This window comes from Sordaria macrospora, chromosome 1, assembly GCF_033870435.1.
Source record: "Sordaria macrospora chromosome 1, complete sequence".
Classification (NCBI taxonomy): Eukaryota; Fungi; Ascomycota; class Sordariomycetes; order Sordariales; family Sordariaceae; genus Sordaria; species Sordaria macrospora.
The window spans coordinates 2562845-2584877 of record NC_089371.1 but is presented as its reverse complement, the minus strand read 5'-3'; the positions used below and the strand labels follow the sequence as shown (position 1 = coordinate 2584877).

The 22033-nt window shown below is 52.1% G+C and overlaps 6 protein-coding genes across 6 annotated transcripts; 4 read left to right on the top strand and 2 right to left on the bottom strand.

Moving 5' to 3' along the window:
• Positions 1 to 3126: 3126 nt before the first annotated feature.
• On the top strand, positions 3127 to 4432 carry SMAC4_05970 (uncharacterized protein; the record flags this gene model as incomplete). Its single annotated transcript, XM_003351044.2, has 2 exons — positions 3127 to 3960; positions 4037 to 4432. One exon carries the CDS (start codon positions 3127 to 3129, stop codon positions 3958 to 3960), a length of 834 nt encoding a protein of 277 aa, XP_003351092.1. The 3' UTR covers positions 4037 to 4432.
• An 81-nt stretch (positions 4433 to 4513) lies between these two features.
• On the bottom strand, positions 4514 to 8188 carry SMAC4_05971 (uncharacterized protein). Its single transcript, XM_003351045.2, has 3 exons — positions 7544 to 8188; positions 5167 to 7472; positions 4514 to 5093 (listed from the first exon to the last, which is right to left on the bottom strand). The coding sequence occupies exons 1-3, from the start codon at positions 7580 to 7582 to the stop codon at positions 4922 to 4924; spliced, it is 2517 nt and encodes an 838-aa protein (XP_003351093.1). The 5' UTR covers positions 7583 to 8188; the 3' UTR covers positions 4514 to 4921.
• Positions 8189 to 8627: 439 nt separating this feature from the next.
• On the top strand, positions 8628 to 9879 carry SMAC4_05972 (uncharacterized protein). Its single transcript, XM_003351046.2, has one exon. It carries the CDS (start codon positions 8656 to 8658, stop codon positions 9343 to 9345), a length of 690 nt encoding a protein of 229 aa, XP_003351094.1. The 5' UTR covers positions 8628 to 8655; the 3' UTR covers positions 9346 to 9879.
• A 111-nt stretch (positions 9880 to 9990) lies between these two features.
• Positions 9991 to 13529, bottom strand: SMAC4_05973 (uncharacterized protein). The gene is made up of 2 exons (XM_024655316.2): positions 12282 to 13529; positions 9991 to 12225 (listed from the first exon to the last, which is right to left on the bottom strand). Exons 1-2 carry the CDS (start codon positions 13330 to 13332, stop codon positions 10208 to 10210), a joined length of 3069 nt encoding a protein of 1022 aa, XP_024511217.1. The 5' UTR covers positions 13333 to 13529; the 3' UTR covers positions 9991 to 10207.
• A 1427-nt stretch (positions 13530 to 14956) lies between these two features.
• Positions 14957 to 19097, top strand: SMAC4_05974 (uncharacterized protein). The gene is made up of 5 exons (XM_066090368.1): positions 14957 to 15883; positions 15948 to 16605; positions 16678 to 16751; positions 16822 to 17032; positions 17129 to 19097. The coding sequence occupies exons 2-5, from the start codon at positions 16382 to 16384 to the stop codon at positions 18282 to 18284; spliced, it is 1665 nt and encodes a 554-aa protein (XP_065945570.1). The 5' UTR covers positions 14957 to 15883; positions 15948 to 16381; the 3' UTR covers positions 18285 to 19097.
• Positions 19098 to 19402: 305 nt separating this feature from the next.
• On the top strand, positions 19403 to 21977 carry SMAC4_05975 (uncharacterized protein). The gene is made up of 2 exons (XM_003351049.2): positions 19403 to 19925; positions 19980 to 21977. Exons 1-2 carry the CDS (start codon positions 19912 to 19914, stop codon positions 21637 to 21639), a joined length of 1674 nt encoding a protein of 557 aa, XP_003351097.1. The 5' UTR covers positions 19403 to 19911; the 3' UTR covers positions 21640 to 21977.
• Positions 21978 to 22033: the final 56 nt, after the last annotated feature.

Sequence of the window (22033 nt, the reverse complement as noted above, 5' to 3'; positions counted from 1 at the left end):
GCATCATCCGTCATCCCACCCTCCGGTTTGCTGTCACAGCCGTTCTAGCAATGAGTGCCCCCCGTCTTACACAAGTGAGAGTGACAAAGTCGATAGGAACACCCAAACGTCAGGATTGTTTGTGTATTACCGCAGCTGCCGCCTTGATCGACGGCTATGGAGCAACGGGCAGGAACGGAGAGAGCAAGAAGGGGTCATTCCCTTGTGTTCCGGCCTCATGGACATCATATCCCCATCGTAGTCATCATGAACCCCGGCTGGAATCATGATGCGGTCGAGATGTATACATAGTAGCTTCGGCCCGTCTCGTGGGAAAGTTAGCGCCGGGTGTTCGTTGAAAAGTGCTTGTCTTCTCTGCGACTTTTTCTTTTGCATTTTCTCTCGATCGCTTCAGATAGAATCAAGAGCGATATCGGCGTGGTATGATCCGTGGACATGTTACAAAATGCCGTTGCGGGAAAAGACAGGGTCTCGAGCGCCGGGATCCCATTATCGGCCAAAACAAGCTCGGGAGAAGCTCTGACAAGATTTTCTCTGATGCCGGGATGACCTCGCGGTGGGACTTTCGGCGAATAGAAATAAAACAAGCTGGAACCCTGAGTGTTGAGCAGAGCGTATTTTACCTCATCTCCTCGTTGCTGTTGACCTGACGAATCAACATGATATCATGCCGGCTTTGGATAGTACGATTTGTACGTGAGCTGTATGGCCGGCGAGAGGAGATGGCCGGAGTGTTCGGTTGTTTGGTCCCGTTCGGATCGGCATCTGACACGTTAAAACCGTCAAAGACAATGCCGGGCGTGTTACCGATTGCTCGTCAACGGGATTATGACGCTATCGTCCCGGACATCTTCGCTAATATTTTGAGCCGACCGGGCGAGACCAGCGGCTGCGGACCAACCCGAAGGATCATCGCGAACACATTGAAAATGTGAGTGACTTGAAAGGGTATTTCTTTTTTTTGAGTTTGGCATGTTGAAGTTGGATCTGGTCGTTGGTCCAGGGCATGAGGTTACAGTACACCCGGGCTAAAAGATTTTGTTGGAGTCCCGCTCGGGCTTGAAATGACGCACAGTCTGCGGCTTCCGTTGCAGGCGGGTGTTCCAGTGTAACTTCTTCACAGACAGCCAGCCCTATAGGCCAGTATCTTCAGCGGTCTTGGATACGGAGCGCTCTTCGCACCCTACTAATGCCGATAACAGATTTTGCGTTGTTTTGGTGCAGAGAATGTTAGTGAGTCGGTGCGTTAGATCCACCAGTACAGTGCAATCAAGTCACTCTCACAAACGTCCATTGCCAGCCGAAGCAAAAGCCCTCACATCACCATGTCTCACGACCGCGACGAACTTGTCGAGATGGCATGAAGATCTGCGAATCCTCCCGAAACCCACATTCCTCGATCTTGGTTGACCCAATTCTCATTTTCCCGACATCGCCAACAACCTGTAACCTACGGCATCAACTATGTGAAAGCGGTTGATCACCCCAAAGGCATCGACACTGAAGACACTGCTAGCTGAACCTTAGCTGGATTCTGCGATACTCATGAATGGAAGCACTTGTCGGCATCTGTCATACTCCCGCACGAATATGATAGGTATACCGGCTACTGGCCAAACATGGGTTTTCGTGGGAGCCCACCAAGGTAAACTGAACAGTAGCTCACAACAACAAGAGTGAGCGATGGACATGTATGCTAGAACAACCATGGAACAAGACATACACTTTCCATGGCGACAGTTGGTTCCTAATGTCCGCCGCTTTGGATGGACAGGCAATCCGGGAAACCAGCAAACACACCTTCTTGTCCCAAATGAAAGGTGTTGATCGCGGAGATACGAAGATGAGATGGGCAAAGATGGGGGAGGCAGAGCGCTCGCTACTGTTATCAAAGACGATCATAAAGCCATGGCCAACAAGACGAAGACCACATTGACGCTGGAATACCAGCGCTTCTGTTACTTTTTGTCCTTTGTTGTGCCACCTTCGTCCAACACCACCTCTGCGTCTCCTGCATGAACCGCACAAGGACACTCTGATATCACTCACCCATCTGACTGCAGCAATTATTTTCTAGTATTCCTGGTTTCCTTGAGGTACTGGATCTCATTCCGAAGAAAAGCTGGCGCCAGGGGTGCAGCTCGCCAAAGGCTGGCGCTAGGCGCAAAGGAGTCCTTTGAGCAATCAACCACGCTTTCCTAAAATGGGGTTGAATAGAACCTCAATAAGCACTTTGTTGCTAACCCCTAAATTTGCCGCCACTCGACCACACCGCATTGTCCAAGCAACCACGGTGACTCTTTTGTTCTGCCCCCGGTCTTTATTCTAGTAGGACGGTGCATCTCACGTGGCATTAAAGTTAAGCGCCTCTTGTGCATCCTCATCTTGACCTCACCCTTGCTTTGTCTTCCTGCATCTTACCTTCTTCAGACCCCCGGATTCTCCCCGAGTGACCGTAGCACCCGGCTGCATGAAGCACCCTCGACTACTCGGTCAGTTCCGTCCTGCAGGCCAGACATCATTGGGCGAGCACCGAGTCCCAGCGAGCTTGACCTGAACGTCTTCATCCGAACCTCGATCTTCGTGAAACCACAACGTTTCCGACACCTCGGGACCGAGCTTTCATCCCTTCGAATCCTCAGCAGTGGCATTTCATCCCAACTATCGGAGAATGTGGCTCCATCTCCAGGCTCCATGAAAGCCTTCCTCTGAATAGAGGTCTGAATAAACCATTGACCGATATGCTCTCGACCTCCACCAAAGCAAGCCCTTGATCTCAATAACGACACCATCACACGAATAACAAACATGTCGCTTTCACGATCTTTGCTTGGTTCTGGACCGGCCGGTCGTCTTCTTTAACCGAACTCCCTCCCTCGTGGCCGCCGCCCCTTGAACGATCCTGGTTGCCAACAAGGTTTACCTTCGATTCTATACAGAACGCAGTTGACTAACCAAGCCATCACAGACTTCGACAGCCGTGATAGTTTGGATATAAAAGATGGAGTTGATCACCTCATAATTCATCTTTTTTTCCTCACCACCTTTGACATCGCCAATCAACCCTTCAGAGGTCTTCATTCTCTAAATCATCTTACCATTCTTCTTTCCAAGCCTTCTTTCAAGATGAAGTTCACCCTCCCTCTTGTCATCTTCGCCGCCGTGGCCTCCGCCACCCCGGTTGCCCAGCCCATCGCTGAGGCCGAAGCCCAGTGGTGTCGGATCCATGGCCAGTCCTGCTGGAAGGTCAAGCGTGTCGCCGAGGCCTTCTCCACCGCCATCCAGGGCATGGGTGGTCTTCCGACCAGCGACGAGTCCGGCCATCTTCCCGCCCAGGTCGCCAAGCGCCAGGTTGACGAGCTCGCCGGCATCATCGCCCTCACCCAGGAGGACGTCAACGCCTACTACGACTCCCTCAACCTCCAAGACAAGTTCGCCCCCTCCACCGAGGAGGAGAAGAAGGACGAGAAGGTCGCCAAGCGCGACGCCGAGGCCGAGGCGCAATGGTGCCGGATCCATGGCCAGTCGTGCTGGAAGAAGGCCAAGCGCGAGGCTGAGGCTCAGTGGTGCCGGATCCATGGCCAGTCTTGCTGGAAGAAGAGAGATGCTGCTCCCGAGGCTGCTCCTGAGGCCAACCCGCAATGGTGCCGGATCCATGGCCAGTCCTGCTGGAAGGCCAAGCGCGCCGCCGAGGCCGTCATGACCGCCATCCAGTCCGCCGAAGCCGAGTCCGCTCTCCTCCTCCGTGACACCACCTTCAGCCCCGTCGACCGTGTTGGCAAGCGCGAGGCCGATCCCCAGTGGTGCCGCATCCACGGCCAGTCCTGCTGGAAGCGCTATGCCTCCCCCGAGGCGGCTTGCAACGCCCCCGACGGCTCTTGCACCAAGGCCACCCGTGACTTGCACGCCATGTACAACGTCGCTCGTGCCATCCTCACTGCTCACTCTGATGAGAACTAGGTTAGTTTTTACTTCCTCCTCAAACCATCCTACCCAACCAGATCACACATGTACTAACCCGCACATCCTCCTTCAGATTTCCCACCATGAAAATATTCTTCTTCTCTCCTGAAAAGCAGGCATGACCACAAAACAAGAGGGGCAAAATAAGGCTTGGATATAACTTTTTGCCACCCTCTTTACAACTTTCACTTCTGGAAAAAGAAACATCACATACACATACACAGAAAAGCTTTTATGGGGTTCTTCACACACCCTTAACACATAACCGGGATTGGATATGTCGAATAAACTTGTACAATCCTGTTTTTTTATCAAATCAATCATTCATCCTCCACCATGATGAGGACCAGCGGGAAATGATTGGGGGAAGATATTTGGGAACGGGCAATGTACTTACACTAGCTAGTTTCTGATCTGACCCTTTCAGTATCTCGAATTCAAGGACAAGGCTCGCTTGCTGATTGATGGCGGCCTTGGGTATTTTCCTTGACATGTTCTTCTCTCCTTGGTGCAGTGACTTGCTTCTTTCTCGTGACATGTTTTCTTGTTTCATCTGTGTTTAGGAATTTGCGTGCGCATTGCTTGGTGACTCTTTGAAACTCTTTTTCTGCTGTTACTGGTTCGGTGTTTGACCGTCTTAAGGTATGACCATCAAGCTGTCGGTTGTTGGGTGAGTACTGGCCTAACTGTTGTTTTGAAATACAGTTTATACAAGTTATTGCGTAGTAGAAGGGGATAGCGAAGTAGAAGATCTGCACCATTGGCAAAAGTTCGCTCGTTAGGTCACTGGAGGATTTGAAGGCGATGTGGGCTCGCATGAGGATAATGGCTTGAAGTATAATTTCGCTGGACCTCCTAATTTTGAACAATAGTCAACGACTATCCAGTCGGGAGAAGTGTAATGTGTAAGTTATGCTACATATACATTGATTACTAATTGCAATGCGATGCGGTAGACCTAAGCCAAGTATCGGTACGTCGACGAGTCTCCTTCTACCCGCTCCAGATACTCTCTCGCGAGAAGATCCTCAATTCGTTTCTTGATTAGCGGTACGTCAGGCTTGAAGCGGCCCATAAGTTGCGAGATGACCTCGTTAACGAGCTGGGTATGAGCCAGTTGCTTGCGTTGCCTGCCAAGAAGACGATGGTTAGCTTCCGGAACAAATGCATACACACACATGTGTTGGGTAAGGGCAAACTTACTTCATGATTCTGACAATCGCCGCATCAATAACATGAGCACGCGTCTGATCATTCTTCCTTTCCGTCTCCTTTCTCTCCTCGTCCCCTTCGACCTTTGAAATGCTGCTGATGACGGGAGCCTTGATCCTGATAGCCTTACTCGCAAACTGTGCGTTGTAGAAGAACTTATCGGTGTTCTTCACGTTCTTGGTGGCCGGTTCCTTGAGCAAGACTCTGCATTTGGGAACACTCGAAAGTGAAGCCAGAGTTCGCATAAGCTCTGGTGCCGGAATGTTCGTCTTAGCTTGGATCTCGTCAAAGCTCAAACTTTCGCCGTCCGCGAGATCGTTAAAAAGCAAAAGCACAATCATGCCATATGTCGAGACGTTCAGCTCATATCGCCTCTCCTTGCTCAATGGTCCGGTCTCCTTGCCGGGGACCTTGGGGAACACACACTTGACGTCCGCATTGCCCGCCGAGCTAACCCATGTGAGGACACGCCCGCTCCTGTCCTTGAGGTAGTACTTGTAGAAACTCTCCTGGAGGCGCTTAATTTCAGGTGGGTAGAAGCATTCCGTTTTTTGCCCTTCATCCTTCGATTTGCCACCGCCCATAACCTCGGGTGGCCAGTTGTTGGTCGTCAAGACGTTGATGTTGAGGTCAATCTTCCTATTATCGGCATCACCTAGATTGGCGATATGATCGCGGTAGTTGTCGGTTAGATCCTTGGACAACTCCATGTCCTTGAACATGCCTTCAAACTTGGATGTGAAATGGTTGCCCATTTCGGACTTCATACGGGATACCATCTCCTTCTCGGTATGGATCTCAGACTTCCCATGCAGTAACCGCTTGGCCAGATGCTTCTGGTAATACCTCTCGAACATGTCTCGGTCCGAAAGATACCTGAGAAGGACAATGGCCTTGTCTAAAACAGCGTCTACTTCCGCTTCCGTCTTTGTCTTGATGCCACGTTTGAGGTTGTCGTCAATAAACAGCGAGACATATTCCGAACTGCGGTTGAACGAGTTGATGAAATCAGCGAAGCTTCGTGTAATCGCGGATTGTAGCAGGAGGTCATCGCAGAAACAGTCGGACAGGATTCTGTCGAATTTGTCCTTGAGCTGCAAAACGTCATCAACCCACTTGATAGCGGCTGCAGTCTGCTGCTGAGCCGGATTCAAGGTCTGGGCTTTGGTCTTCTCTGCTCCTTCTCCAGCATCCTCACCATCCCCAGCAGCTGCGCCAGCGACGGAGAAGTCGGTGTTCTTAAGGGCCTTTTCGATTTCCTGCCCAAGCTCCCGTACTCTACGTTGTAGAATGACCTTCAGCGCCGATTTCGTGCTGTCCACCCTGGATATAAGTTGGTACAAGATCGAGAGGTCTTCCAATCGATCATTGTCGATCATAGGCTTCAGGCCGCTACCTTCCATGGCCAGGAACACATCGAGCTTTGCTTCGATGAGCTCTTTCTCCACCACACTCGCAATCTTGTCGGTCGTCATAATCGATACAGCAGTGCCACATCGCTCTCGTTCCTCGTTTAGTCGCCGTTGGGCATGGCGGAGCCATGTGCTGCAATTTGCTTCTTGAACCAGCTTCTCGCACTCTTTGCGATAGAACTCTGTGCTTGCCTCGAGATAGCGTGGTTCGAAAAGGGTGAGGTAAAGCCGCTGGTTCTCAATTTCGTCGTCGGTCTCGTATAAGCTCTCGAGCATCGTGGTGATCTTGCGCACAAGGTTTCGGTTGATGATGTCGCCGTCGCGCTCCATGTTGATCAGGCCCAATATGACGGCGCAAAGGATATCAAAGATGACGAAGTCTTGCTCGATGTCGTCTGCGGCGGTACCAGCGTGGCTTTGAAGGACATTGTCTCTAAACAGCCCAATGGTAACGGCAAACAGAGAAGGCTGCTTTGTCTCGAGGGTATAGACACGGTCGAGATACATGAGCACGTCCGCAATCATGTTCATTGACCTGTTGTGATCCGTCCATGTGTCTCGTATTCCGCGGAGGAACTTCTCGCCCATCTCCCTGCGCTCATGTGAGCTCGACCCCGGGTGCTGAAGCAGCGATATGTTGATCAGATTCTTTGTGATCAGGGCGGCGATGTTGGGCATGATGTGGTCTCGGAACCACTCCTGCTCAAAATCCCTGACCCTCTCGTAGAGCAGGGCGCCCTTCTTTCGAAGGACAATCTTGTACGAGGCTCGGTATAGTTGTTCGAAGGACAGACGGCCGGCGTTCTGTAGGTGAATATCGGTCATGGCGTCGCGCAGGAGTGCCCAGCATGGCTCGAACTCGCCCTGGTCCCGATTCATGATCGGCTTTCACTTTTGTTAGCTTCCACTGCAGGGCGAGGACGCCTCGGTCGCATAAACAAAAGCAAGACACACACCTTCCTAATTGGCCGGATCTTGTTGGTTCTTGACGCCATGGTTGCGACCTTTGTGCTCGATTGTTAAAGCGAATCGCTTTTTGTGAATAGTGAAGTGGAAGTCTTGCGGGCGTAACCCCTCCTATAGCTATATTGTCATGCAGTTGTAGCCGGTGACTACACTTGGTATCGACGGCGTGTACGTGAACGTATGATCGTGAAGAAGACGCGTGATAGCTAATGGGCTTTGGCGATCGTGGCCGACGAGTTGTTTTGGATGAGAATCACCGAGGAAGTTGTTAGAACGAGCTGAATAGCCAGGGCGGGCAGGACAAGCTCAAAGACTTGGAGGGGTTCGTTATGCGATTCGCTGCGGCGATGTACGCGACACAGTCTTCGGGCCGCGGAATACAGAAAACGTTTGGTGACCCGTTAATCGTAATGTATGAGAACACTCGGGGAAAGAAGAATAAGATGGAGGAGTCAAGAAGAAGTGAAAAGCCGAGGAATGAGAATTGCCAGAAGTGGCAAACGCAGAGAAGTGATCGAGGATTAAGTTAGTAATGGAAGGGTAGACACGGTACGATTTGATAGACGGGAAGGTCAGGCACGCCGCCGATAGTTGTGGGGCTCCAGAGGCAGGTACTACTTTCAGCAGAGCTAAAGAGCTTACAGCAGTGTGTTGTAAGCATATGTTAATACATGCTGCCTATCAGCTTAAACTTTAAGATACCTAGTGTTAATTACAAGGTAAACAAAAAAAACTCCCGTCCAACAATATCTGAGAATCATCAAGATAAAGAGAACAGCCTTCCCTTCCTACACTTCAACATTGGCAACATCGCCGGTCGCCGGAAAAGGCGTGGACTGCGAACTGTTACAGTGGGGGAAATGCACTAACGGATGGACATTCTGCAGGGATCCTTATCGATAAGAAACATTTCGACAGGGGCGGTTCGCGATGCTTATGGAACTCTACAGCGCATGACGAAACCGACCGGCTTCTATCCGAATCTATCGCATTTTATCGTTTTTTTTTTCTTCCCAACATCTTCGATTCTCCCCTGACATTCTCACCAACGGGATCTCAACACCGGCCCAAGACCCTCACGTACACCCTCCAACCAATAGTCATGGCCTCCAAACGTGCAGCGACCTCAACACTGCCCTGCATTGCCCGACTCTGCTCAGCGCCGGCGCAATCGCTAAAAACCACCACAACGCTCGTACGCTCTTATAGCCCCCAGCGTCAGCGACCGGTACCAACACCACTATCACAACAAATACAGCAACTACAGCAACAAATCCGACTAGCACACACCATCCCTCGTCCACGAAGCCAGTCCTCGACCTCCTCGACCACATCCGCCGGCTCCTCCTCCCCCGAACCCTCCTCAGAAGAACAACAAGCCAAGCGCGACATCTCCCAAGTCCCGCACTACGAGCTCACATTCACCTGCATTCCCTGCGACCACCGGTCCAAGCACAAGGTCTCCAAGCAGGGCTACCACCACGGCTCCGTGTTGATCTCGTGCCCGAACTGCCGCAACCGCCACGTGATCAGCGACCACCTCAAGATCTTCGGGGACCGGAAAATTACGGTCGAGGATCTGCTGAAAGAAAAGGGCATGATGGTCAAGAAGGGGACGCTGGGCGAGGATGGCGACGTGGAGTTTTGGGAGGATGGGTCGGTGACTCCGCGGGAACCCGCTCCGGAGCCGGAAAAGCCAAAGGTTGTGGACAACAGTCCGCCCGGGTCGACTTTTAAGAGTGTGAGGCCTGGGGATAAGAAGGAGAGGTCGGAAGGTTCGGAGAGCAGTTGAGTGGGCGGTAAATAAGGGTGGTACCTTGTGCCTTTGGAGATGGGCATGCTTTTGCACATTGTTGGTTACGGCTACCAAGAGCAGCAGTACCGGCCCATCTCATGGACATCTTGCACTAGGCGAGCGATGCTGATGACGATGCCGTGTACTTCAGGACGCCGGTTAACCAGAACCGCCCGAGGAGGATCTGGTCGGGTGATTACCCAGAATCGGATGGGACACCCCCGAACGGTGGTTGTTTGAAATACAACACCCATAATTCTGAGGAAAGGCGGGCTAAGGGGTAAAGAACTGTCCAGGCCGGCCGGAGAGAAAGAGGAGCCGTGACAAGCGGATGTGACTCTTGGGAGGTCTGGCTTTTGGAGTCACTGATAGATTCGTCTGGGTTTCGATAGAGGCGGCAAGGAATAAGACGGTCAGCGCAACGGATACGCGTTATGTATTGCCGTTGCGGGTCGATGTATTTGGCGTTAGCATACCCGGTGTTCAGAGTCTCACTCTCTGTCTGTACAATATCTTGTAAATGTATACAAAACTTGGGGGAAAGCGTTCGAGTGAACTAAGAGTGCATCCCCTCAGCCAAATCAAAAGAGAACAGAACGAACGTATTCATGATTCTACAACCAACCATAAAACGCTCCAAAACTCTCCGTTACCCACCAGGGGGTGATCATACCGTACCTACCCGTATGGTCATGATTATCAATCACGTAGTGAAGCATGTACCATAGAATAGACCGCTGCTGCAAGACGAGACAATCACACTGAACACCACGCCGGTACTTCTAGCAACTTTAGCCAAAACAACATACACTGGTATTATCATCAAGCTGACCTATCAACACTACTACCTCGAAGTACACTACTCCTGTGTCGTCGCCGCAGCACCAGCACTGGCACTAGCACTAGCATGGCTCTGGCACCAGTTAAGCCAATCCGAGAAGAAGGCCGGCTGGATCTTGACCTCGCCCTTGAACCACTTGAGCTGCGAATCCGCATACAGCTCAAACACCTCGGCCGTCTTCCCCCTCGCGACCAACACCGAGGCAATCGCCAAGCTGGCCGTCGACGCCGCCTTGGCAAAGGCATGCGACCCGTCCTTGGGCGCCTCCAAGTGCACCTCCTGGAAGGTCACCACGAGGTCGTCGACCTGCTCTTCGCTGATCTCGCCAAAGTTGCTCTTGGCCTTCTTCAGGGACTTGGAGAAGTTGTTGATCATCTCGCATGCTTTGTTGGCCAGGGGCTTGGTGGTCGTGGTGCGGATGAGCTCCAAAAGAGGGAGCAGGACCTCGAAGGCGAGCGGGTTGGCGACGGCGGCTTCCTTCTTGATGAAGATGGCGAGCAGGTCGAGGACGCGGTGCTTGAAGTTGATGACTGTCTCTTTGGCGTCCTTCTTCTCCTTCTTCTTGGTGGTGTTGGCGGCCTTGGCGCGGTGCTTGAAAATCTCGGCCAGCTTGGCGTCGACTTCCATCATTTCGCTGTCGGACATGTCGGATTCGTCTGAGGTGTCGGGAGCGTCGGCGTCCTTGTCGAGACGGTGGCTGCCGAGGGCTTCGGCTAGGGCGGTGTCCAAAGCGTCGAGGGCTTCTTGGTTTTCGTTTTCGGGCTCCTCTTCGTCGTCGTCCTCGTCGTTTTCGTCGTCAGATTCGTTGTCGCTGGCTTCGTCGTCGGAGCCAGCTTCTTCGAGGTTGACGATTTCTACGTCGGAATCGAGTTCTTCGTCGCTTCCGTCCTCCTCGTGGTCGTGCTCGTCGTCCGAGCCTTCGGCATTGGCCATGTCCTCGTCCTCAGTGCTGAAAAGCGCCTGCTGACCCTTGGCACTCTCTTCAGCGGCCAGGGGGTCGGTCAAAAGCTTGATGGCTTCGGGCGACATGAGGTTTGTGAAGGCTTCGAAAACCTGCTGTGATACCTGCCGCATGAGCGAAGACGGGCGAGCAACCATGGCCAGAAGGATTTCCACCAGGAACTCGGCGATGCCCTCGCCGCCCTGAATGCCCTCGTCGCCGGCAAGCTTGTCGTAGCACTCCTCGAGCTCTTCGAGAAGGTTCATGACGTCGGGGTCCTCATTGTAGAACTGCAGGATGGCGACGGCGTACAGCAGGGCGAGAGCCTGGCGGGGGGCTTTGGTGTCCTTGGTGTCTTTGGCAGGATCGAGCAAGTCCTTGAGCTTCTCGTAAGCCTCAAGAACGGCGCCGCCGATCTCGTCCTCCTGGTCAAGGTCGGCCTTGATGGACAGGATGGCGCCGCAGAGGTGGCCGAAGTCTTCGGGCCTCTTCACAAGCTTGGCGAATGCAGAGGTGGTCTTGGTGCGGAGCGCCTCCTTGATGCTGGCGGGGACTGACTGGTTCGAGTAAGCCAGTTCTGTGAGGACCTCGATCGCTGACCCGGGAACAGAGACGCTTGAGGTGCTCTCCTCGTCGGATGGTACGCTGGAGAGTCTGAAAAGGTAGCTGCTCAGGGACTGGTAGTACTTGGTCTCATCGAGACCGCTCTTGGAGAAATCCTTGAGCTGCAAAGTCTTAAGAACCTTCTTGATGGTCTCGGGGGTGGCATGTTGCAGAATCTTGTCGACGGTCTTGGTGTTGGTCCGTTGATCAAAGTTGTACACGCCGTTGTGGCTAAGAAGCTGACGAAGAATGGTCGGTAGTAGGGAGGGATCGCGCTCGACGGTAGCTTCGATTCCTTTGAGGGCTTTGATCGCCGCGCGGTGAAGATACCTGTCTTCCTTGGCAGCTTGGTTCATGAGACAAGTCATGAGGTTCTGGCTAAATACGGACTCGACGATGAAGGTCTGGCCGGCTGCGCCTTCAAGCATCCGCTGAAAGATCATGAATCCGGAGAACTTCTGGCTGTCGGACGAGGTCTTGGAGAAGAATCCCTCTGATGAAACTTGTTAGCTCACGATTTTGTCAGAGATATGACACAGTGATACTTACCATCAACAACACGCTTCCAAAACTGCTTGAACTGCTCAGCGGCATCGGACTTGTCCTTCTCGCCAAGCTTAAGGAAATGAGTAAGAATCAAGTTCCAGACAAAGTGCAACTGGGCAGTCCAGTTACCTTGCTTCTGTTTCTTGTTACCTGCTTGATCGTTAGAGGTATCTCTACCACTGTCCTTCAAGACAGCAGGAAGAGAGGTAAGGGAACCAGCCTCGAGAGGGCTTCGCCACGGCTGTTTGGGCACCTTCATGTCTGGGAAGCGATCGAGAGCGGCAATCCAAATACCAACACCTTCAGGGGTCTTGGCCACCCCTTCATCGGCGAGTCTCTGTAGCGTTTCCTCCGCAAGTTCAACCTCCATCTGGGAGATGGCCTGCACAATGATCCAGCCGCATTGAGACTTGAGCCATGACTTCTTTTGAGAAAGCTTGAGGACCAAGTTGAGGACGGCCTCCCACCTCGACTTATCGGTGAAGAGGATGCCGGCGCGAACAAAGCATTCGATGCCAAACAACTGGCCAAAATAGTGATCCCTTTCCTCCTGACCATTGCCACTGCCTCCAGCATCGGTTTTCTCAACCAGGATACCCAGAACCTTGTCGAATGTGAGCCCAGTGTACTTGGACCCAGCAAGGTACTTTTCTCCAAACAGCTGACCCAGAATCTCTGTCAAGACCAGACTGAAGCCCAGACGGGATGCATTCCTCCCGCTGGCGAGACCGCGGAACAGACGCCCCGCAAGATGGCGGAAAAGGGTGGGCTCCTCGACGCCATCGCCTTCCAAAAGACCAGCGATAATGATGCTGGCCGCCTCAATGCGTTCGTTTTGGTCTTCGCTGCCAAGCTGAGTGTACAATGCAAGCTCTCTCTTGCGGTCCTCAACTGTGGGGTGTTCCGTGAAGGGCGCTGGCTTCTCCTGGACTTTTGAAGCCTTGGTTTTTGTCGTTGAACCATTTGTTACTGGGGTCTCCTTCTTTGATCTTTTCTGAGAAGGAAGGCTGTCATTCTGAGCCTCCTTCGGCGTGCGTTTCCTTTTGTTGGCCATTTTGTCTGTCGATGGATGTTGTTGTGAGATTTGATGACAACTTCCTGCCCGGGTTCAGGTTGTCAGTGGATGCAATGCCAGTATAAACAGCTGCCGGCCATCATCGCAGTCTCCTGGAAATTTTTAGTGGGGTCGCTGTGGTTCTGCCTGCTTCTACCGCTTCGATCATGAGATGCTTTCTTTTCTTTAAATGCATATATAGAGAACGCAGCCATACGATATTCATCAATCGATGCTACGAGAAACGTCCTGTTTCATTGCTTTCCCTCCGTCTTGATGACAACCTCCACCCTTCCATTGCAAATGTATCTCAGGCGGAGGAAAAGGCAATGTCTCTTGTCATATTCCCTTGATATTTCGGAGGAGATTTGTGCCACTCACTCGAAGAATCATGACCTGATTCTTCTGAACGGTCTGAATGCACCAAGGACTGTTATCATGTGATTTCGCGTTGCCCCACGCGTCGTCGTGCCATGTTTGTTTACATCTGTTGCTTCACATTGTGAGATCAGTCATGTTGCTCGTTGCTCGTGCTCGTTGCAAGCGATAGTAATCGGGAACCAACCGAAACTTGGGCGAGACATCGATCAGAAAATGCCAGATACCATTGAGAACTGAAAAACACAAAAAAAAACAAAAGGGACCGATCATATGCCGAAATGCAACAACGGCTGTGGAGTCTCGCCGGGAGACAACCGTGCTCATCACCATTGGGATTTTCCCGAAGCTGGCATTCAGAGGCTCCATCACAGTCGAGTTTCTAAAGTCGTTTTTTGGTGCATTTGTGAAACCGTATCCCAATTTCTGTGAAATCGTTCACAATATTTTGATCATGGAAACATGGCAGACGAGGTGGCTGTTCGAGAGCTTCATTGACTGATTGGAAAGAAAAGTAAATGAAGATCGAGGACTCCTTTGTATGTTGTTGATGGCCAGAAGGTAATTCTTGGTATTCACAACCTTTGACATTGTTTCCGAGTTCCGATCCCTTCCGGATATCCCTTTCTTGTCCACACCTTCTGTCATCCCTCACACATCATTAAACTCAGCCGTGCGCGACTGCCCTTGGGGAAACGGCACAATGAACAGGAAGCTACATAAAACAGGTGGGAGGTAGGGATGAATTGAGAAAGAGAATGAGGGCAGGTTGAAGTGACGGCAGGAAAGTGACATGCATACCGTTACCAGGCGGTAGTGAATACTTGGATTGACTGCGTGGCCTGCGCAAACATCAAGTACCTCGGCGTAAAGATGCACTGCATGCAGGTCTCCTGTGAGCGCTTACTACATACTACAGCAGTGTAAATGTACCCCAGAGTTGACGCCCGATCCCGTCAATGAAAGCAACCTGTATGACCTGAAAAGGAAAGAATGACTGCAAGGATATGCTACCAGTAACTCCGCATGTTGCGACTGACGAAAACAACAAAGATGGGATGGGATGAAAGACAAAAGTCACAACACAGTGAAAAGCCTTCGGCGCTGTGCAGCAGACGGGACAGAAGTGATACCTGCCAGGGGTGTCCAAAAACACCCGCTCGAGCCTAGCGCTCCCAGTGCTACCCACATGTAACTTCGGGGGTTGCTGGGTAACAGCCCAGCCATTACTACCGGTTACAAACAACCCCCGCCGGTAATAACATCCAATGCCGCAAACCTTCCGCTGCTAACACGCCGTAATTCTTCCCTAACATGTTGGGAGTAGCACTGATTGCTCCTGCTAACCCACGATAACATCAACTCTAGCACTGCCCAGGTGTTGTTGCCGTTGTTGGGCTTTCCGTAGGTGCCCCGGATTTGACCACTTTTCTAGAGCGGGAACTCTCCAACAACCAACCGCCATCGACGGTTACCAGTGCAACACTATTGTAACCCTCCTTCCTCGTTGCCCCTTCCGCCAGCCAGTCGAAGACAGGACCTGGGACGTTACCGAGTGCTCCTTCAATTTTCGGACCACTGAACACTGAACAGGGCAGGCATCCGATTTTGTCTGCTTCCAACTCGAGCGAGGTCCAAACCGAGTTTACTTCGTTGTGCCGGAATTCTCGTCCAGCTTGTGGATGTTTGCACCAAAACGGCTCTTCACTTTCACTTCAGCATTGGACACTTACGCGCGCACAACACCTACGTGCTCCTCTTTCTAACAACCAACATCAAACGCACGTTCTGCTCTTCGACTTTTATTCTAGCTTTCCAACATAGCCAGCCCACTTTACCCTATGCGGTCGCCCATTCGCAGCCCCCAAAGAGACTCCATTCCGTCACCCACCACGCTGTCCGTGTGCAGCTGAGCGCTTGTCCGGATCCCCGTACGCCCCGCCCCCAGGCCAAGCCATCACTGCCCGTCTACCTACAACACAACGGAACGCACTGCGTACCTACACCAACACCTCAGGTGGTGGTGAAAGAAGTTCTGCCGTGTGTACAAGTTTGCACAGCTGCATACCGCCCGTGGCATTGAACGAACAGACGGATCCGACCCAAGTACCTTATTTGAACAAAGGGAAAAACGGAGGTTGTGTAATCCCGGCGACCACAAATCTTCAAACTGGTCCGAGTTCCCTGCCTGCTTGCACTATTGGGAAGGCAATTGTTGGCTGACGGATGTGGACTAGGTTTTGATCGACATCGATATCGACGCGTCCAGTTTGCACCACTACCCTTATTTGGCTTCAAGTCCGTCTGTCATCTTGCTCGGCGACACTGCAACAACCAAGTCCCAAGTCCAGTCCCTTGGTCTTCCGTGCGCCCCAACTCGAGCGGACTCTCCTCCCGGTGTCCAGGTCCAGAGCATCGCGACGGCGAATCCGACCACAGTAGTTCCCGACGACAGTAACGACGGCCTCAAGAACGCGAACCAGCTAGTGTCAGCATCGATTGGCGACTCTTCTTCGCGTGTTGCCCAGGCTTCTGTCGTGGTTCCAGAATCTTGCTTCTCACTACACTTCAGAGGGAATCAGGCCCGACAACATACCAATTGGAACATCATCATATGCCGAACATCTGTCCGTAGAGAATTCGAATTGGTCCGGAGAGGTGTCACGAGAAGATGGAGGCCTCATCGCCCCTGGCCGCGATTCGGCCTGCTCCGCCATCGTTTAGCCAGCCAGAAGTGCTTGGACCGCGCAATACCAACTTGGCGCCACCGACAGGTCTCTTCAACTTCAAGCGATCCAATGCAGCCTTGTTCAACACCAAACATGCGGGAAGATCTTCGCCCAAGGGCTCGTTAGCGGTCGGGTCGTCAGAAAACTTCAAGCTCAATGAAGCAGGGTTAGCCTTCTCACCTAGAAGTCGAATAACCGATAGCATCGTCGACAGTGTTGACCTAATGGAAATCTGCAGTAGCCCGTTACTTCCGACTCCACGGCGTGCGTTGTTCACCTCAACGGGTATCGAAAACACCTTTGAAGGTCGTGGTAAGTGATCAATGGCGGGGGAAATCGGCTGCATGGTGTCTTTTAAGCTCGGACGCTGACATATCTGTAGGGTATGCAACCACGCCGCCCCCTCCTGCATCATCGTCACCTGCAGTCAACAGATTGGACATGTCTCCGGTACCGATAAGAGCTCCTTTCTTGTCCCGTATCGCCGTCAGTCCTTCTCCAGCTCCGGGTGATTCTGGGGATGAGGACACATTACCAGACTCACCTGCTGCTGTGCGACAGTTGTCCCAAGAGTCCAAGGGAATTGGTGCTGAGTAAGTTTATGCTTGAATGTTCAAATCAGCAAAGTTCTCCCAGTTCTATCCTCATCTTTGGTTTATGCAAACGCTAATCTCTCTTCTCTTTACCAGGCGAAAGAAACTTGGTTTGTCTCGTCCCTCTCTGGCCCGGGCCAAAGGTTACAGCACGAGTAGTATACCCGGCCGTGCCAACGGTTCCGGGTCGGGACTTCCGCCCTTTCGCTTCGGTGGCCGGAACCTAAAGGTACCCATCTCCCCTTCGGTGTCGTTATCATTGAGCGAATGTTTCGAAGAATCACCCCCGCAGGAGCGCCGGACACCTGTTTTGCCAGGTAGTCCGTGCTCTAATGCGGCGGCAGCGCGCTGCAGGACTCATCATGGCAGCGTGAGCAGCATTAACAGCGTTCGCAAACGTTCTCCCACCAACAACGCCCGCACGCCTTCAAATCCCTTTGCCCGGCAGAGGAAGACATTCCGCCGCTCGCTGTCCATGTTCGAGAGCCCGGGTGACATTGTCAGGCCTAAGGAACGGACATCTCTTCCCTCTGGTCTCAAGTCTGTCGTGGATGCCGAGGAACCTCAGGAGCCCCTATTGCCACACTTCTTCCCTTCAGGAGAGAACGATTCTATCCCGCGCATCAGCCGAGACACATTGCTTGAAGTACTTGACGGCAAGTATGTCAGTCAGTACTCCCACAAGATGATTATTGACTGCCGTTTCGAGTACGAGTACGAAGGAGGCCACATTGACGGGGCTATCAACTACAATGACAAGGAGCTTTTGGCGAGACATTTGTTCGAGACCCCTATGGAAGGGCGCACGCTCTTGATTTTTCACTGCGAATATTCGGCCCATCGCGCGCCCATCATGGCCCGTCACGTACGATCAGAAGACCGCACTATCAATGCCGAGTTCTACCCCAAGCTCACGTACCCCGATGTGTACATCCTGGATGGCGGCTACAGTGGCTTCTTCCAAAACCACCGAGAGCGTTGCTGTCCTCAAGCGTATATCGAGATGAACGATGCCGAACATATCAATACGTGCGAGCGAGAAATGGGTCGACTACGCCAGACCCGTAAGGGCTTTAGCAGGGCCCAGACCTACGCATTCGGTCAGCGTGAACGCAAATCCGACAAGTTCGAGGCTGTTTCGCCAACCGCGCCAGGCCGCAAGGTTTCTCGGGATGATGAGGAGGACATGATAGGAGCATCGCCCATTCTCGGAAACGACCGAAGCCATTCTAGGCGCATGGCTACCTTTTGAAGCCGAGAAGTGGCATGGCCCAGACACAACCAGACATCACCTCTGTTGATATGGGCTGTGACTGACTGCATGGAGAGCGTCTGACCTCGCGCTCGGGACCCTGGGGCCTGGATTATACTTGATCGTCGGCTGTTGCGATCAAGGTGTACAAACGGTGTACTTGTACATATGGCCAGCAAAGTGGCCTTTTGACTAACGACATACCCCTACGAATATATCTACTTTCGGCTGTCATCATATTGGAAGTTTCTTCATTGCACTTTCATCCTATACCCCAAGACTTTCAGCACTGCAGCCTCTGTGGCAACGTATAGAGCTAGATTTGTCGTTCGATGGCGATCATCGATAATTCCTTGCTCTGCATCAGTTAGAGTAGCATCTCACACTGAGCGTTTTCCAAGTTTCCTTCTATACTATAGCTTGTACGGATGATACCATAGCGGAAGCAAATCAAGCAAAACCACATATTGTCCGTCCGTGATGTGGTGATCACAACAGTGCTTTGGCCAGACTCGAAACTTGATGGATACTCACAGGTGGTCTCGGGAACAGGATGTCACGTAAAGCAACGTGGGCAGAGTAAACTGTCCGTCGGGGGTCTCCTAATGGAGAAGTCAAAGAATGATGTGTCGGATGGAGACTAAAACACGGAGGAGTCTAGAGTATCACCAGGAGGTCATATTTGATGTAAATTTAATGTAAGTAAGATAACCTAACAAAGTTCATGAGGCGAAGTCAATTAGGGGGCTGCAAATCTTCAATGGAAGCAATCACTATCTGCAATGATTCCTGGCGCAGTTATGACAAGATTAGGGCGAAAGTGTGATGCGTTATAAGTGACCATGCCAGCGATATTTCATGTTGCACTGATTTTGGCCTGAGAAGGCGTGGGGTGACGTTGAAGCAACGACGACGACTTACATGGGATGAAAGTGTAGTTCCTGAGACCAAGGCGGGTGGATCCGAGACGGGGCAGAGCGGAGACGGGACGGGCCCGACAATGTGGGTCTTCTTCGGTGCGGAGCGTGGAGCCCCACTCGTCAAGAGGCCGGATGGGGAGATACCTGTGTGTATTTTGTGCATTCCAGTCCCAAACCAACCATTATAGATACTTTTCATGTCGTGTTCTATTTGGAAGTAAAAATTTGCCCAAAGTAAATACAGCCAAAATTATCGAGTCCCACCATGGCGTTACGTGAACTAGCAACCGACTGCGGACTAAGAAGTCTGAGGACCTTGATGTCAAGATATCGTTCAATCGAGGCGCTAAGATAAGACCTGCGATAAAAGAATTCCCGTTCCTGCAAAACACCACCCTTCATTCCCTTGTTCAATGGACCTTGCTTGCATCTTCATCAAAATACGTACCGCAGCCTCCCGGTCAGCTTAATTGGTCGACACGCCTCAACATCACCTGGCACCTACATCGACACCTTCATCTCTTTTTCTCCCCTCTGTTTGACACTACAGCCGATCTTCTTCGTCAATCATCTGAATTTGAAGCTGTTTTGCCGATTCTTTGTCGCATTGGGATGAAGGTGTCCTCTAACCAGGACTGTGTATAAAAGTATCGTTCATCAGTCGCTTGAGGGTTCTTATCCTCATCAACGATCCTCAACCTCACAACATGGCCGCTAAAATGTCAGTACGCAGCGAATTGCACTTTAACAACATCACCCATACTGACCAACTCAGTTTCGTCTTCGGTAGCATCAACGGTCAGCTCCAGTCTGCGTTCAGCAAACTGTCGACTATACACGCCAAGAATGTTTTCAGCTTCGCCATTGTCACTGGTAATTTGTTTGGTGAAGGCCAAGATGATGAACAGCTCACTGCCCTTCTAGCCGGCGAAATCCAGATCCCATGCCCGACTTACTTCACTGTAGGAACAGTCCCATTACCCGCACAAGTCGTCGAGCGAATCGAGAAGGATGAGGAAATTGCCCCGAACCTCCATTACCTTGGCAAGCGGAGCGTCACCAAGACCTCAGAAGGCGTCCGGATCGTTACTCTGGGTGGAATGCTCGATCCTGCCGTTGTCGCGGGCCAATCCCAGGAGCAGCATTTGCCCTTTCACACCGAAGGCGACATCAAGTCTTTGCGCGGCGCCAACAACGCCGACATCCTTCTGACTACGGTATGGCCGTCCGATGTGTGGAAGAACAGCGCGAAAGCGCGGGAGCAAAACCTCCCCGCCGATGCCATCCCTACCAGCCAAGCAATTGCGGACCTTTGCGCCCATCTGAAGCCTCGCTACCATTTCACTATGTCTCCGGACACCTTCGCCTTTGAGAGAGAGCCATTCTTTCCCGAGTCCAAAGGTGACGACGATAAGGACAAGGGAATTGAACTAACACGGTTCATCTCACTGGCGCCCTGGGCCAATGCGGCCAAGGCTAAGTCGATGTACGCTTTCACTCTCAACCGGGAAACCATTTTTTTGCCTCCCACTGGAAGCACCCTCACGCCCTTCTACAAGCCTGTTGCTGCTCAAAAACGCACAGCCGACGACGCCGGCTTCTCGCGCTTCGCAAACGGAAATAACGAGAACGACCGCAGGCGTCGCAAGCACCAGCGACGCGAACGCTCTCCCCCACCCGGACCGGAACGGTGTTTCTTCTGTCTGTCGAACCCCAACCTGCCCACGCACATGATCTGCAGCATCGGCGAGGAAGCCTATCTTGCTACTGCCAAGGGGCCCCTACCGTCTGCTGAGACATTCAAGTCCCAAGGCTTGGACTTCCCAGGTCATCTCATCATCACGCCCACGCCACACATCCCTTCTCTGAACGTCCCGGCCCTCGCCGAGACCGGTGAAGATGTCAAGAAGACCTTTAAGGAGATGACGCGTTTCCGCGAGTCGCTGCAGGGTATGGTGTCGAAGCAGTCCAAGGGAAAGCTCGGTGCCGTCACCTGGGAGATCAACCGTGCGAGGAACATTCACGTCCATTGGCAGTTTATGCCGATGCCCGCGGAGATGGTGCGTAAGGGACTTGTGGAGGCCGGATTTCAGGTCTTGGCGAAGGATACGAACATAGGAAAGTTTGTGACGAAAGAGTTTGAAACGGCTGATGAGGTTCCGGGTGATTATCTTCGGGTTTGGATCTGGGCGGAGGAGGAGGGCGATGCAAAAAAGGGCGACGCGGAGGGTGGTCAGGTCATTTCGAAGAGTCTGCTGTTGCAGATTGATGAGAATGTTCGTTTTGATCTCCAGTTTCCTCGCAAGGTTATGGCGAAGCTGCTTGGCGAGGAAGCCCGGACTATTTGGCAAGATGTTGGCCAGTCGGTGGAGGAGGAGTCGAAGGATGTTGCGGCGTTTAGAGAGGCTTTCAAGGAGTGGGACTTTACGCTCTAATTGGGAGACTAGACGCCAGGAACAGTATTCACGGAGATCGACTGGAGTTTCATGCGGGTAAAATTTATGGAAGACATTGGGATTTTCGTCGTCGTCGACCTTCTTGATCATCGTTGGCATTTTTACGATTGGACTCGGGATATCAAGGATACAATCTATCCACAGGGCCTTGGGACTTTCCGTGTATTTTCGTTCAATATCTGCAAGAAGCATCTATAGAGAACGTGATGCACTCATTCAGAGAGAAAACCATTATAGTCTTCGCAGTGAGGGCTTCCTGAAGAGGCTACAATAAGCAAGTATCTCTTAGAAAGATATTGCTGAGTATGCATTTATCAGTGAGTTCATTTGTGAGCTCAGATGCAGTCCCTGCCGCCCCACAGGACACAGCGCC